General features: G+C 36.9%; 1 protein-coding gene across 6 annotated transcripts in view; it reads right to left on the bottom strand.

Annotated features, from left to right (window-relative positions):
• LRBA (LPS responsive beige-like anchor protein) overlaps positions 1–16,304 on the bottom strand; it is a 409,013-nt gene that overhangs the window by 118,621 nt on the left and 274,088 nt on the right. For all 6 annotated transcript variants that reach the window (XM_065061876.1, XM_065061878.1, XM_065061877.1 and 3 more), the window contains one exon: positions 14,256–14,368. In XM_065061876.1, the coding sequence (XP_064917948.1) occupies positions 14,256–14,368 (113 nt within the window). The remainder of the gene's footprint in view (positions 1–14,255; positions 14,369–16,304) is intronic.

The following is a 16,304-nucleotide window of genomic DNA, read 5'->3' as shown; positions in this document are numbered from 1 at the left end:
ATATGTAATTTCCCAACCTATACTGGAACCTGGGGTTGTTCCTGCCCAGATGCAGGACTCCACACTTTCCCTTGTTAAATTTCATCAGGTTATTCCCCGCTCATCTCTCCAGCCTTTCCAGGTCCCGCTGGATGGCAGCACAGCCTTCTGGCGTGTCAGCCACTCCTCCCAGCTTAGTGTCATCAGCAAACTTGCTGATAATACACTCTATTCCCTCGTCTAAATCGTTAATGAATATATTGAATGATATTGGCCCCAGTACTGACCCCTGAGGCACTCCACTAGATACTGGCCTCCAACTAGACTCCGCACCATTGACTACCACTCTCTGGCTTCTCTCCTTGAGCCAGTTTGCAACCCACCTCACTACTCTACTGTCTACACCACACCTCCTCAACTTAGCTGTGAGGATGCTGTGGGAGACTGTGTCAAAGGCTTTACTGAAGTCAAGGTAGACCACATCCACCGCTCTGCCATCATCCATCCACCTTGTTACATTCTCATAAAAGGCTATGAGGTTGGTCAAACATGACTTACTCTTGGTAAAGCCATGCTGAGTGCCCCTGATAAACCTCTTATCTTTGATATGCCTTGAAAGGGCACCAAGGATAAGCTGTTCCATTACTTTCCCAGGGACAGAGGTGAGGCTGACCGGTCTATAATTACCTGGGTCCTCCTTCTTGCCCTTTTTGAAGACTGGAGTGACATTTGCTTTCCTCCAATCCTTGGGCACCTCTCCCGTTTCCCAAGACTTGGCAAAGATGATGGAGAGCGGTCCAGCAATGACTTCAGCCAGCTCCCTCAGCACCCGCGGATGCATCCCATCTGGACCCATGGATTTATGGATGTCCAGACTATTTAATTGCTCCCTAACCCAGTCCCCATCGACTAAAGCAAACTCCTCCATTGACCTGGCTTCATCCAGGGCTCCCCAGGACAGCCTCCAGCAGAGTAGACAAAGAAGGCATTCAGTAATTCTGCCTTCTCTGTATCTTCCGCCACCAGGGCACCCACCCCATTCATCAGTGAGCCTACATTGCCTCTGGTATTAGTTTTATCTGCTATGTATTTGTAAAAGTTCTTTTTGCTGTCCTTGACCCCTCTCACCAGCTGTAATTCTAAGGAGGCCTTGGCTATCCTAGCTGCCTTCCTACATCCTCTAACAGCAGCCTTATATTCCTCCCAAATGGCCAGCCCCTGCTTCCATGACCTGTAAACTCTCCTCTTCTGCTTGAGCATACCCAACAGATCCCTATTCAACCACGCAGGCCTCCTGGCTCCCTTCCTTGACTTCCTACGTGTGGGGCATGCTCTGATCCTGAGCATGGAAGAAGCAATCTCTGAATGCAATCCAGCTATCTTGGGCCCCTTTTCCTTCAAGCAGTCTTGCCCATGGGATTTCCCCCAGCAATTGCTTGAAAAGGCCAAAGTTTGCCCTGCTAAAGTCCAGGGTTGCAATTCTACTTGCTATTCTGTTCCTGCCACACAAGACGCTGAACTCCACCATCTCGTGGTCACTGCAACCCAGGCAGCCCTCAACCTTTACTGCTTCGACCAGACCCTCCTTGTTAGTGAGGATGAGATCCAGCAGTGCACCTCTCCTAGTCGGCTCCTCCACCATCTGCATGAGGAAGTTATCATCAATGCACTGGAGGAACCTCCTGCACTGTGGCTGGCTGGCTGAATGGTCCTTCCAGCAAACATCAGGGAAGTTAAAATCACCCACAGCAACCAGGGCCTGTGACTGTGAGGCCACTCTCAACTGCCCATAGAAGGCCTCATCAACTTCCTCAGCCTGATCTTACCTCCATTTCAGAAGAGGCCTTGTTGCACAAAACAGAAGGAAGCAGAACGCTTACTGCTCCTCTACATAGGGCAGAATCTCTCCTGGATTCTGTTGGTCATGTTCAAGAATAGATGCAGGCTGGAAAACTGCTAATGGCCTAACATCAGCAGACCAAAGACTTATAAAGAAGGAAGTATGTTTATTTATAGTTACATATTTAAGAAGAAAAAGAGATGCTTTTATTCTTATCTAATGTGTTTTCATTTTTAATAGTGATACTCCAAATAAACAGACACACCCTGTCCTTAACCACGATGCCATTTGTTATTGGCTTTTACACAGGCTTCTGTTATTATAACAAATGTTGCCACTTTTACTGTCTCCTATCTATTTTAAGAGTTTTTAACTCATTCAAAATCCTTGAAAGACTAAAGTAGAGGATATGGCAATAAATTGCATTTAATTACTGCAAACAGTGAGTAGTCAAGATACCATAGTTTCATCTTCACTGTTGAAGTTACCTCTTTTGGTGACGACAGCAATTACTACTGGAAACGAGGAGGTCTATGCAAGCACCTGTGAATTCTGAAAAGTATGCCATTCCAGAAACTAGGTCTGTGTTAGCCAGTGTGAACAGAAAGATTTCAAAATTAATGAAAATATTATTCTTTGAAATTTGTATTTTGAAATTTCTTCACCATCAAAAAAAATTTTAAAAATGAAAAGAGGAAAAAAAAAATATTAAAAAACCCACAACTTTTCTTTGTGATTTCTTACACTGTTTTCTATCCACATCCAACCAGGTATTTGCATTCTCGTGAATAAAATTGCTTATATCATTGAATTATGCTTTGTAGCATCTTTGCCAAGTATGATGTTTGGTCTTCATATGTTTTATTTTTCAAGATGACTATCTGGTTTTCATTACAGATATTTTTCATATATTCATGGGGCTTCGCAGACCAGTGGGACCATTAGGTCATCTCATCTAGCCTTGTGTTTGTATGACAAACCATTAAATGCCTTTCCATTACATGATTTTGAGTACAACTCTTTACATTTGATCATAGCATGAGCTGTATTTGGCCCACCTGCTTTCCAGAAAAGCATCTAACTAACATAGACAATTTGCTAGTTTTTTTGGAAGCTTTTTCTGCTGATAACTGTAATCCTTATTCTAAAAAATACATACTTCAGTTCAGCTATTAATTTAGTGCTATGTTACCAAATAAATTTTATTATGCTTCTCTCTGACATATGAGAGTCTCTACTTACCCAGTATTTTCTGTATATAAAATTACATATAGACTATAACTATGCTTTTTAATAAACAAAATTAATTGATCTCTTCAGGTCATTTTAAGGCATTTCTTCCAGCCTTAAGACTTCTCTGTACCCCGCCCACTTATCCAGGTATTCTAATATACAGATATCTGAAATGTGTTCAGTGTTACAGTGTTGGTCCTCTCACTTAGTGCTGTACACTCTGCTGCACCCTAACCAGAACTGCATTTTTAGAGGACTACATGTTTAGTTATGTTATGTATTACCAACACACAATTAACTCCCAGAACTAGCCAATCTCATAATATTGTCACTGGGAATTCCTAATGATCTGACCAAAACTTCTTTTTCCCAGACAGAAATATAAAGACAAGATACAAGGCTTTAATTATACCCAAACTTCATTAACTTAGGTCAACTGGGAAATATTTAGGAATAAACTCATTTAATGTAAGATCGCTAGTCTTTCATCTGTCATTTTTCTGTTTGAGAACAGCCACAAAATGTCATGCCCCCCTCTGAACTTACTTTCATTCACTGATGGAACATTCTTCCTCTAAACAACTGAGTTCTGCTTTCTTAAAAATGAGGTCCTGCAACTGATCCATTTCTGTAGAGGGTGATTTATCTTTAAACCATACCTAACTCAAATTCATTAAAAAAACATATTCTAAAGAAAACTACATACCCAATTAACTGCTGAACTGGTTGAACCGCCTTCACTGATCAACTAAATTGATCCTTGAGCTGGTCCAGGAAAGATTTAAAAAAATTGAAACAGTCTGCCATGGAGAAAAACGATTCTTATAAGTTCATTCCCAAAAGTTTCACAAGATACTGAAATCCAACATCAAAAACTAGGCTCGGCAGGGGGAACTATGAATTTGGATATCAAAATCTGGCTGAAGACAAAGGCACAGAGCTTCACAGAACTTTTGTGTTCTTCCCCAGGAAACATTTGAGTGATACACAATAACTTCTGCTCCATTTCTAAACTGATTTACTTTGTTATACTTCACTATTAATTGTAAATCACTTATAACACTCAGTTTTTTGAGAACTTCAACACAAGGACCTACTTGATTTTCGTGTGGTTTCTTAGTGAAATAAGGAATCCTATGGTCAAACGCTTTTTGCATATGCAACGTCAAAACTGTGCAATAATTATCAATATTAGTCAGTGTACTCTACTGATTTTGACGTCAAGATATGAAATCAGAAAAATGCATATAGCTGTGCTGCCTTCTCTTCCGATTGCTAAAGTCAACATACATCTCTGGTGAACTCAGACATCCTCTGGACATTAGTTAATGTTCCATCTAGTTAAGCTTTAGAACTGGCAGATCACTATACTTATAATTCTAATCCATTATTCTGAATATAGGTATCACAAATAATTATGATTCTTGAAAATTTGTAGAGCGAAGGGAAACATGGAACAATAACATAAAGCAAGTTCTGAACAACACTTCCTGTTCTTTTTATGTCAACGTAAAACTAAAATAATTTCCAAGTACAGATAAGAGCTGCAAGCAAGCAAGACTTCATTTGACCCACAGAGAACAAACAAATGAACACCATCATTACCCTAATTACAAAGCAAAGAAAATTATACCTTCCCATATAATTAAGTTGCTGGATCCATTGCTTCAGAGAGCAATGGAGAACAAATATAAATAGGCTAAAAAAAAAAAAAAAAATCAAATAATTAAAAAAAAAACCACCACCACCAAGAACCACCAAACAACTGGATTACCAGCCCATCAGTGACCATTAAACATTACTGTCTAAATCAGTTCTCCAGTTCACAAAGTAGTCAAACTTCTAGCTGCCAAACCTGTAAGGTTATCTGAAGGGATGGATGATGCTTTGCATGTCCTCTCTTTGTTCTTTTTCACTAGAATCCTGCTACAGGCTGTTCATAGAGACAAGATATCGAGCTAGATGAGCTTCTGGACTGGCTCCTCTCTTATGACTTCATATTAAATGACTCAATATCTTCACTGATACACAAGTTAGTGCCCATGATAGCAATAAAAGCCAGTCAAGAGCACTCCAGTACAACAAACCTGCAGTTTCTTTTACATGCAAATGATTTCTTTACTTAACTCTATCTTTTATTTACACTACTGAAGAAACACAGATAAACAGCTAGCAGCCACCTCATTTAATACTCACATGCACAGCTCAGGGTACAGACAAGAGTTTCCCAGCAGCTCCTTTATCTAACTGACAAGTATGATCAGCTGACTGTGATCAGCACTTTTATCAAATGTAGGATCCCTGGGCATTTCCTGACGCACTGCATATGGGATGAAATTCTGTAATCCTCTTATCTCAATGTTTTCTAAAATAAATTTAATATAACCTATACATTTGAAAACCACTGATCTTTTTAATGTAAGCATGCTTTTTAAAATAGTTGTCAGTCCTTACAAGCTTTCTTTGAAAAGATCCTATTTAACAGAAATCATGTCATGAAATTTAACAGATCATATTATGTTATTTTTTTTAACTCAATTTTCTATTCTAGGGAAACTGAGAATTCAATAAAGGACTGCAATAAAAGCAGACAATAATTCTGTGCAAGCAAATTAGAAGTATTTGTACATATGGCTGATTATTAAGATTTTTAAGAGCACACACATTCCTTTGAGACAAGAAGTCAGGAAAAACTGATCTAAAGGTGGTCTAATAACTAGAATGTCTGATCATGTCAATATAAATAATATTTAACAGTGCAAAACACAGGAGATTCTCAAAGTTCACCATTCAAAAATGGATCATAAACTGATCATAAGCAGAAAAAATTAAGAAAAAACTATGTTTAGCAATATTACCAATGTTTTAGCAATATATTAGTAACAGGACACAGGTCAGGTCACCTAAAATGTTGCAAGAATTTGAATTTAGAGGAAAAATCTCCATACCTTCATATTACTAATAACAGTATCAAATGCTATTACAACCATCTGTAGCACATTCCAAACCAATGCACTGCTGAATGGCAGACTTCTACATACGGTTTAATCAATTGTTCAGCACAACTGAATGTGTCACACACTGTGTATAAGAGATATTAATACACCCTAATACTACTGGGAAGGCAAACTGGAGACAGCTGTTATGTGTTGTACATTTCCAAAGGGTCAGGGAGAAAGGAAGTTGCACATCCCTGGAAATCATGAGGAGAAATGAAGCTTGTTGCAAGCAGCGAGGAGGGTATGGGACTGTAATTGCCTTATGTAGAAAACACCCCTGCCAACCAAAAGTAACCGTTTGTATACAGTACCCATGACATCATCTGCCAAGTGAAAGAAATCCCTCATCATCGTTCACTTATTTAAAAAAAAAAAAAATAAATTTCAAGAAACAGGAATTAGTGAGAAGCCACATGCACTTGAATCATGGCAGGAGTTATTGAAAACATTCTCTCTCTGCCTTCCCTTCACAGACCATGCTCCTCTGCCAACACATCATAGAAGCCACTATCACAGAAAACAGCAGCCATCATATCCAATGTCAGATCTATATAAGACAAGCAGAACAAAAAACATAGCCCTTTCAGTTTGTACTAACAGCAGAGGACCTCAAGCTGAAAGCTGACACAAAATTCCATTTTCTGTAAATTAAGCACTGTTAGAGCACACAAAATATAAAGTATTGTTTGTTGTGTGTTAGCACCAAGCCCTACAAAAAGAGCAGTAGCAGGCTAGAAAGATGGGCTTGGGAAAGTATAAAGGATTTTTTACTGTAATCTGTACTGTTTCATAGACCTACTAGAATCAGATGACATCACTCCTGAATAAGAGTAGCCAGCTAAGAGCCCATCAATGTATACTTTTTCACACAAGCATTGCTTCTCTCCTATCTAAAGTGAATTCATCCATCATTTTATTACCTCTTTCATAAGGTGTCCTGATTAGTCAGCCACCATCTTCAATACCATCAACAGATTAGTAATGTCAGAAAGTTTTATCAGCTCCCTTTTCATCCTCTTTTTCAGATTACCATATATGCAGTATAAAGTACAGAAAAAGACCTTTGGAATGCCAGTGATCACCCCACTTTGGAAACTAACCTTGTGTTTCTGATACTGAGGCAGTTTCAAGTGATTGGCTGGATATTGTATGTAAATTATCTTTTCTAAATCTTATTAGACTATTCAACTCAAGCTTTTTGGATCATATCATTTGTTCATAGTGATATTTTTCTATTGATTTCCTTCATTTGATCCACACTTTCACCTGCTGATATTTCAGTTTGAGGCAAGTCATCTGATGTGTCCATCAGCTCAAGTAAATTCATAGCCTGAGAACCACCTTAAACACAGATAATCATTGTTATTTTACCACACATTAATTTTCCCTGAGCACTATTTTTATGCCTGTATTGTGCTTTGACCCCAACAAGCTTCCTGCTCCTAGGGAGTTTGATCAACTCAGTTTCAGACAGCTCCAGTTACGTGACATAAATTCCACCCGCATTTCCAGCATGAGTGCAATTTTCAATTTAGCCACCATGCTAGTTCAGAAATCTGAATTACACAGATGTATTGCTGTAGCAGCTCATAATCTGCTGGAGCTCAAATGTATGAATATAAAAAGGAAGAGAGACTGTATCAAGAGAATAACATTCACTTTACATTAGGAAGACAGAAAACACACATTTAAAATCTCTATGGCCCAAGATATGTGTGTGAAATTACTTTATTTTGATTGCTAGTACATTCTGTGACCAGACATGTATCCCATGGTTTCTTGTGATCATTTAAAAGGTCGTGAACCTCCCTCAGTTCATTTCCAATTAGAAGACTACATTTGTTCAGGGCATCTAAAATTGAAACAAGGGTGGGATAGACAACACCATCAGATACAAACTAAGAATAGCATTTTGAACATTCATTGTTAATTCTGAGTTGTTTTGTTTTGTTTTCTTGTCTTTGAGTGTATGTGCATTCCAAACAACACCCTTCCTTGAGGCAAGGGAAGATTAAGATTATTAGGCTTATTACCAAAATGATTCTTCCTGATCCTGTAAACTTGGCTTTTGCTGTAATACTAAATTTTAAGAAAATGCTTGAAAATAAGTAAGTGATCCTAGAAACTGCTGCATGCATCTGAAGTGCTGAGAGTATGCTTCCTGTGACTTCAAAAATAAGCCTCTGGTGGCAAAAGAAGAGAATGGGGAGAAGTAAGAAGGGCAGTGAGATGCACTCTATCATCTTATCATCTCCTTACATGTATTTTACAAGAGATTGTTTGACACAGAGAATAATCAGCTAATTACAGGGAAAAAAATACAAATATAGAGAAGGATGGTTATGACACTGTAATAGAGCACTGTAAATTCCCAGAATATTTAAAAAATTCTATCTAGACTAAGAGTAGGATTTCAGAAACTATGTTTTGATATATCATCTCAGAGATGTATTTGGGTGAAACTTCAGTCTCAGAAGGGCTCTATAAGAGTTGTTGAGGAATAGACAACTAAACATGCAGAGAAATCACGTTTATTCTGCAAAAGGTCCTGAGATAGATGCTGCATGAAGCTCAAACCAACATATCAGAAGAAAAAGTCTCTCACTCTTTGAAAGTGAAATAAGGGGGTGTTAAGCAGAGATTATATTAAACTCCAAAAGAGCTAGAACGTTTCAGACACAGGAAACATTTTAGTGTCTCTAAGGATCATGACTAAAGTCGTGCTTGACAATCCAGTAGCTATTTCATTTAAATAAACAACCCTCCTTGTGGAAATGTTCCTGCTTCTTAGCAGAATTGCCGGAATTCGTTGGGGGCCGGAGGGGGGAAGCCTTGTCCGTGGTGCTGAACCGCCCGAATCCGGTCTGGCAGTCGTGCGGATGTGCTCTGGGTTGGGACCTGGCCATGGTGCTGCAAAAACAAGTTTGTGACCCAGAAAATAGCCCAGTGTAGCAGACCCACCACAGACTCATGGGACCACTTGCAGCTTTGCCTCCTAATTTCAGCAGATGTGCTAAAGGAAAATATACAACAGCTTGACTCAGCTGTCAGAAAGAATAATTGATCAATTTTATCATTCACAAAAATCCCTGAAGGAATCTGAGGACTACTGGCGTTTGAGAAGTCTCACAAAATCAACTCCCCCTCCCACCCCCATCACCCGCCCCGCTTAGAAATGGGAAAATACTTGTTATTCAGCCAAAATTCTTAATTCTTCATGGGAATATGACAGACTACTCGGCACTGCAATTGGTGTGATTTGTAATTTCAAAATAGATTTTTCTGATCCAAGCAAAGAAAGCCCATAATAGATCATAACACTGTCCTGGGATGTGACCAAGAGAACTTCATACTGTTGCACGCCTTTCTTGAAAAAGGGATTTGACTTTTGAGCTAGCATAATGCAAGCAAGGACCTCAATCACAATTACAGTCTTCACCCACCCACCCTACCCACGCCTTTCTAGCTCTCTCCCTTAATATTCAAAAACAACAGATTGGGAAGAAAGGGTCTTTGTTCTCTCAGCTAGATTCTCTTCTGTTATGGTTTTCTAAATGGTTCCAACACATGCATCCCTAAAAATCATGGTATTCCTTAGAGTATTGCCTCCTGTGTGAATGCTTCCCTTCCTCCAAAAGTTTCTTTTAACATTATTATATTAAATATCTAGATCTGTCATCAAATGTGCATCTAAAGCAAGGTGATAAACCAGTTTCTGTAATTATTTCTCTCAATTATTCCCTATTCTGTATACAGTTTTAGAGTGGATGAAGCATCCCTCTCCTCGAAGCAGTAAGTTGCATTTCACAAAGAAAGTATGATAACTTGTTATCTGATGCTGAAGAGAATTTGATAAATATACTTTATACTAAAATATCAAAATCCCTAACAGACTAACAAATGAATAATGAAAACTGTATCTCCTTTTCCAACATCACTGTTTCAGGCTGACTGTAGACTGGGGCAGGTTTTGTTTCTCTACCACTGTTTCTTAAGGTGATCCAAAATTCTAGAAAATATGCTGGACCATTTCTTAACTGCCAGGGATTGATTCTGATACCAAGTTTGAAATGGTTTGTTTCCTGGACTGGGCTGTTTTAAGCAGAGATTCATATGAACTGCCCTGAGATGAAAAATACATGTACCTTCCTTCCAAGCTAATCCTGTCTGGCTTTGGAATGCTTTTTAATTAAGTGGTATCTTTTGTCATAGGTACAGATGATAAATCTACTGCCTGAAACACTAGTGACATGGCAACCAGGGTAGATGTTGAGCCCAGCAGTGTCAAGCATCATAGGTTTCAGTGCCTAAATTTCAGATGCAATTGCCTATCAAAATAAAGTCATCACTACTTCCCCCACTATTTCTAGTTCTCACACTGTTCCTCTTGCCTTTAGTGCCCAAATTTGGAATATGCTTTATGCTTAGAAGGAAACTGAGTCCTTCTAGTGAGTTTATCAGCTTTAACTGGTAGCAACCTGCACTGACTTTGTGTTGGAACATGATCTGACTAAACTATAATTTTCATTTCCCACATGGAAAGCACTGGCTTACAGAATGCCTGTACAAATATATACTTGCAAAAGTATAATAGGTGCACATCAAAACATTTGTCACTTCCTGTCTCTTTGCCAAGGGTAATGAAAGATAACAAAAGTTAATGCCCATCCTACTCTATTTCCTCACAAGGCAACACACTCAGCAGAAGTTATATGTGCAGCAAATCTGTGCTCCTGAAATGGTCACCCTGCAACATAGTTCAGGCTAGCATGCTGAAGAACAGTCAATAGTGAAGTCTACATTACAACAACAAAACTAGTCTAATTTGTCATAGTAAAAAAAATCTATTACTTCTGTCAAACTATATTTGGTATCAATGGCCCCACACATACCAATTGAAGGCGAGACCTATTTGTTGCTTTTGTACACTCGACTGGTATTACATACATAACAGCCACTATGAAACTGATGATGATTAGCAAATATTGTATGAAAATGATAAAAATATTATTATGTACACATGTAGTTATAGCAAAGACAAAATAAAATTTAAGAATGGCATAATTTTCTTCTTCTAGTAGTGTCAGTTTATGATCTTACAGAAATTTTGTGCCTTATGAAAGAAAAATACCAACAGCTACTTGCATACAGCAAGATCTTAAAACAAAATTTTGAGAGTATAAAATCACACTTCAGATCTCAGTATTTTCCACGTAATTTTACTTCTCTTTTTTTCCTATCCAAGTCCAGAAACACAACACAATTTATTGTTTCTGCTGAATAAAGAAAATGAAAAAAAATGTGCTTTTGAATAACATAAGTGATGCAAAAAATGGGACACATTCTGGTGGGAAACTATGTCTGTTGTATAAATAAAATATATGCAGCTATAAATATAATATGCAATACTCTTTCCAAACCATAGTCACTTCTCTAGAAATAAACACTTGAGTCAAAGCAGGGTAACAGACTGGCAGTGCACTCCTGGCATTTGTCAGGAGCATTCATCAGGCTGACAGTAATATTAACCACAATCCATTTCAGTTGCTTTGGTTTATCATTGTGTGACTGATGTTCAAAACAATGCCATAAGAAGCAGCTTAAATAAAGTGTTGGTTTAACCTATACACTGCAGTTCTTTAAATCTGTACTAACTGTGGGCTTCCTGCTAATACATTAACAAAACTGTTATTCATATTTGTCACTTTATAGTACTTAATCTTAACTTCCAACTTAAAAAAAAAAAAAAGAAAGAAAAAAAGAAAGAAAGAAGAATTAATTTTTCATTTTCTTAGGTACCAAAAAAAGTAAAAATATCGACCTGACATCCTTTCTGTCAGACCAAAATCAAGGTTTTCCTTTTCTTTACTCAGTGGGAGCACTGAATTCTGGTGTCCTTCTGGACATGGATAAGGAAAAGAAATAAAAAGACTGTTAAAAGACTGTTAAGACCATGTAAAATGCCAAGTGAAATATCTTTAAATATTTTTAAAACCTTTAGCAGTCCAAAATCATAGACATGCTACAATACATTACTAGCACTTACTTTAAAGTGTTAGCCCCAAGATAATGGTACTACAATGAAAATATCAGAACACATGACATTCAAACTTTTTCATAGTTTAATATTAGCAAAGTTTTTCAGATTTTTGCTATGAACTCAACATCTGACACAAAGTTTAACATTTAAACTACATAAATTTGGTACTGCTAGAAGTGCCTGAATAGTAACCAAAACTGGAACTGCTGTATCTGAGACAGGTATGGCATAAAGACTTTCTGTGTATGGGAAGGATTTGCATTTATCCGGAAGAGCAGCTACATTTTCAGAGATAAAGACTCTCAGAGATATGCACTGTCTTATCCACAATACGTAACAGAAGGTAAAGGAAAATGCACATTAAATATACCTATATATATGTACTATTCCCTAACGATAGGGTCAATTCTCAGCTGATCACCTGTTAAAGATTAAAAGCTCCCACCAATGTCATGTTACAGCCTTAAATAATAGTAATTAGACTCCTTCTACTCATAATACAGTACGACTGACATCTAATATTGAAATAGTTACTTCCTGTATTAAGTTCATAGTTTTCAAACATGATTGAGAAGGTTATGTAGATACAACCTAAGTAATGTCCACTTGGTAACATCTCTATGTCCTCTCTCAGCAACAGCAATGGAAATATTCCCTCAGAACTTGAAGTATACTTAGGAATCCTCAAAGACTAACTTAATGAACAAAGAAATCCACATAAACAGTGATTGTTTTAAAAAATGCATAGAAAATGAGCAGGTTTGCTATCCAATTTCTTAATGGAGGCAAGAGTGGTACCTAACCTAAAATGAGAAAAAAATGAGGAAAAACTGTTCTGCGCTGCACTTAGCTCCTTTTCAGGCTGGAGGAAGAAAGAGTAGGACTACAGTGCTGACTGATTTGAGCAGTTTATGAATTAAAATACAATTAAAAGGAGATGCCTCAGAAGTATAGCAGCTAAAGAATACTTTTTTTGTCTCAAATTATTTTAGCAATGACATGATATATGCAGAAGTATCACTTAACAAAAGTTAATGAAAAATGAAGTTGCAAAACTCATGTCACCATCAAGGACGTTATTAAAGATTAATACATTTGATGTATTTCCTAATTCTCACTTCAGTGTAATTCATCCAATCACCAGTCTCTGTCTCTATAGCTGATGTGCATGAGAAGGTAATATTGATTGAACAGCTTGGTGGTATGAGGAAAATGGATCAAATTTGTGGAGTTTCACCTAAATTTAAGACCAAACACGTGGCTCATAAAATTTTCTTATCTGTATCAAATTTCTCTATCAAATGACCAATTCATATGGAAGACTTCTGTAAAAAACAAGCTATAATAAAAATATGTTCTTTACCTTTTCCACTAATTAACTATATTGCTTCATGTGCCAGTCATTTCCAGTTGTTTAGAAAAAGATCCTGTTTTATGATCAGTGCACCTACTCTTTATAGAGAAAATTATAGATGCTTCTACTTTGTAAAATGAAATATTCCTTGATTGGAAAAGATCAAAAGAGAATACTCACACTCCATAAAGCTATAAATAGGCTGTATAGTATTGCATCTGCATATGTTTGTTTGGGAAAGAATCATAGAAAAACAAGGCTATTCTGCCAGAAAGGTGAAGTTGTTTGGAGAAGTTGTTAAAAACTGACAAAGTTTTTCTGACAAAGGATAACTGCATTACTTGAGCATACCTGAAGAGGATACACAGAATCAAAAAAAAAAAAAAGTTTCTAATTATGGGAATAAGGGTAATGATTTAAAAGTACTTAAAATATAATTGTATCACAGGCTTGCTATTAAAAAGCACAACTCTCACGAGGAAAAAAAATGGCTAGTTTTTAATCTGTAGCAGCCTCAGCATTCCTAACGTCATTAAAATTTTAAATTAAGTATAATGCATATGCTACAACTAAGAGCACCTTCCATTAACAATTATTAAATTGATACAATCAGAAGCAATAAGAACACATCAATAATTCATTTTCCCACAATCTGATCCCCATTATCAGTATATGTATGCAGAAATGAAACAATTTTAATGGTTGTGCATTTAACATTGAAGTATCAAACCCAGCAGAAAGCATTAACAAGACTGAAAACTACTGTGATAAATACTGCAGAGAAAAAGAGGTATATCTGACAACAAATACCTTTGACAAATCCCTGAAGTTGCTGGGAAGTGTAAGGTCCAGCTCCTCTGATTCATAGTTGGTGATAACCCAAGGGAAGACAGGGTACTGATTTAAATCATTGTAAGTTCGACCTGAAAAGTAACAACAAAAAAACTCCCAACTCTGTGAGCTGAGCAAATAATATTTAACTAAAATACCAACCTCTAAAGATACAACAATATAACTTTATGAGCTCCTCAAAAGAATTGTAATTTATTTCAGGTTTTTCATCATTTCAATGTCCTACTTTGCTTTATTGAAAGGGAAAATTTTAAAAAGTTCACAAATTGCTAGTACTTAATTTAAAACATTGCAGCTCATTTCATTTTAATCGTAAACTCTTTTGCATACAGTAAGAATGACAGTTAAATCCATTCATTCTCTATGCATTTCTCCTTTCCTTGTTTATGTCATCTTGTCTTCAGTTTCTTTAAGGTGAAACACTTCAAAAATTGAAGAGGCGATGACTGTTGTTGTTACTAAAAATTAAAGCAGTATTTTTACATTCTGTATTGAATTCAATATCAAAAGCAGAATGAAACGTCTCAGATTCTTAGATTGAGAAATTATGCAAATAATAACCATTTCATCCACAGAATTCACTTTGAGGGGAATTCTTCCTTGACCATTGACCATCTATGGATATGTCAACATTTACCAGAATAGAAAATGTGTTCTGGTTGCAGGTTCACAGATGTACTTTCATGCATTTGTAAGATGAAAATAATACCATTCTTCCAGTTTAAAAAAAAAAAAAAAAAAAAAAAAATCAATTAGAATAATCGTATACCAGACATATACCACATGCTCTGATTTATAATTTTAAAATGCATAATTTTTACATGCATCCTGTCTCTTTTTATGATACCGCTGCAGAAGCTCACTCATTCACATCACCTCCAACCAGTATGTTCTCATATTTTGTCTAGCCTGGTCTTACAAGTTTCACAGGACCAGTTTTTACTTCTTCCCCAGGAAGATTATTTTCACAACCCAATCTATCAGGTTGTCGGAAAACATTTTCTAAAACTTGACCTAAGTTTATTTTTTTCCAGTTTTCTTACACCGTTCAGTATTTTCACATCCAGTTTGCAGAATTTTTAAATGGTACAGTCAGTTTGTTTCTTTCCCTAATCAGTTGGCTATATTGCACGTTATCTCTTATTCCAGATTAAGACTGCTCACATCACACTGTGATATCTACGTTTATTTGTTTGAAATTGATATCTATCACAACAATCTTTTTATTCCACATCGTGGGCAACTAAGCTTTCCCTTCTTCCATGTTATCTTTTTGTTACTTTTAATCTCAAACACCAATAGGTAAGAACCCACCTTATTATTTCAATAATATATTAAAGCTGAAAAGGATTATTCACTAGAACCACAGAAAACAGTGACATGATCTTGTGTCATTCCAATTCAGCAGTAAAGTGGCAAGCAGATCTACTCTCACTTTTATGTAATTTGCCAGTATCCTGGCATCTCTGACTTAATGACTGACTACATGAACTAGCAAAATTGACCATTTGTATAAAAAGCAATTAGTGCAAGCAGAGGCATTTGTTCTATCAATTGTGTTAGCAAGAGCCAAGCCTGAAAGGGAATTACTGGACCTTTCAACACTCTCTATACTACAGAAAAGAGCTGAAAATTGAGAAATTTTGTAAGTTGCTGTGACAACAAAATATGTTGGAAAATAAAAGAGAGGTCATAGGACCTAACAATTAGCCTCTATTTCCTAAACTGAAGTTGGTTAAAAGCTAATGGGGTGAGATGAGTTAAATGATATAGAATTCAGCACTTACAGAACGAGAGGTTAGGACAACCACACAAGGGAATTAATTAGGATTAGGGAATGGATGAATGGTGTCCTGGCACAGCAGTGCTGGTGATCCAGACACTCTTTTCCAAGACCAACTATACATCTTGTAACAGTATTTATTTGGTCCAGGAATACCCTGGCCCCCAGCTGAGACTTCCAAGAGGTTTCCAGCCCTGAAGAGACCTTGTTGCATCAGCAGTATT

Source organism: Columba livia, chromosome 4 (assembly GCF_036013475.1).
Source record: "Columba livia isolate bColLiv1 breed racing homer chromosome 4, bColLiv1.pat.W.v2, whole genome shotgun sequence".
Lineage (NCBI taxonomy): Eukaryota > Metazoa > Chordata > Aves > Columbiformes > Columbidae > Columba > Columba livia.
The sequence above is the reverse complement of the archived record's forward strand: the minus strand, read 5'-3'. Positions and strand labels throughout refer to the sequence as shown.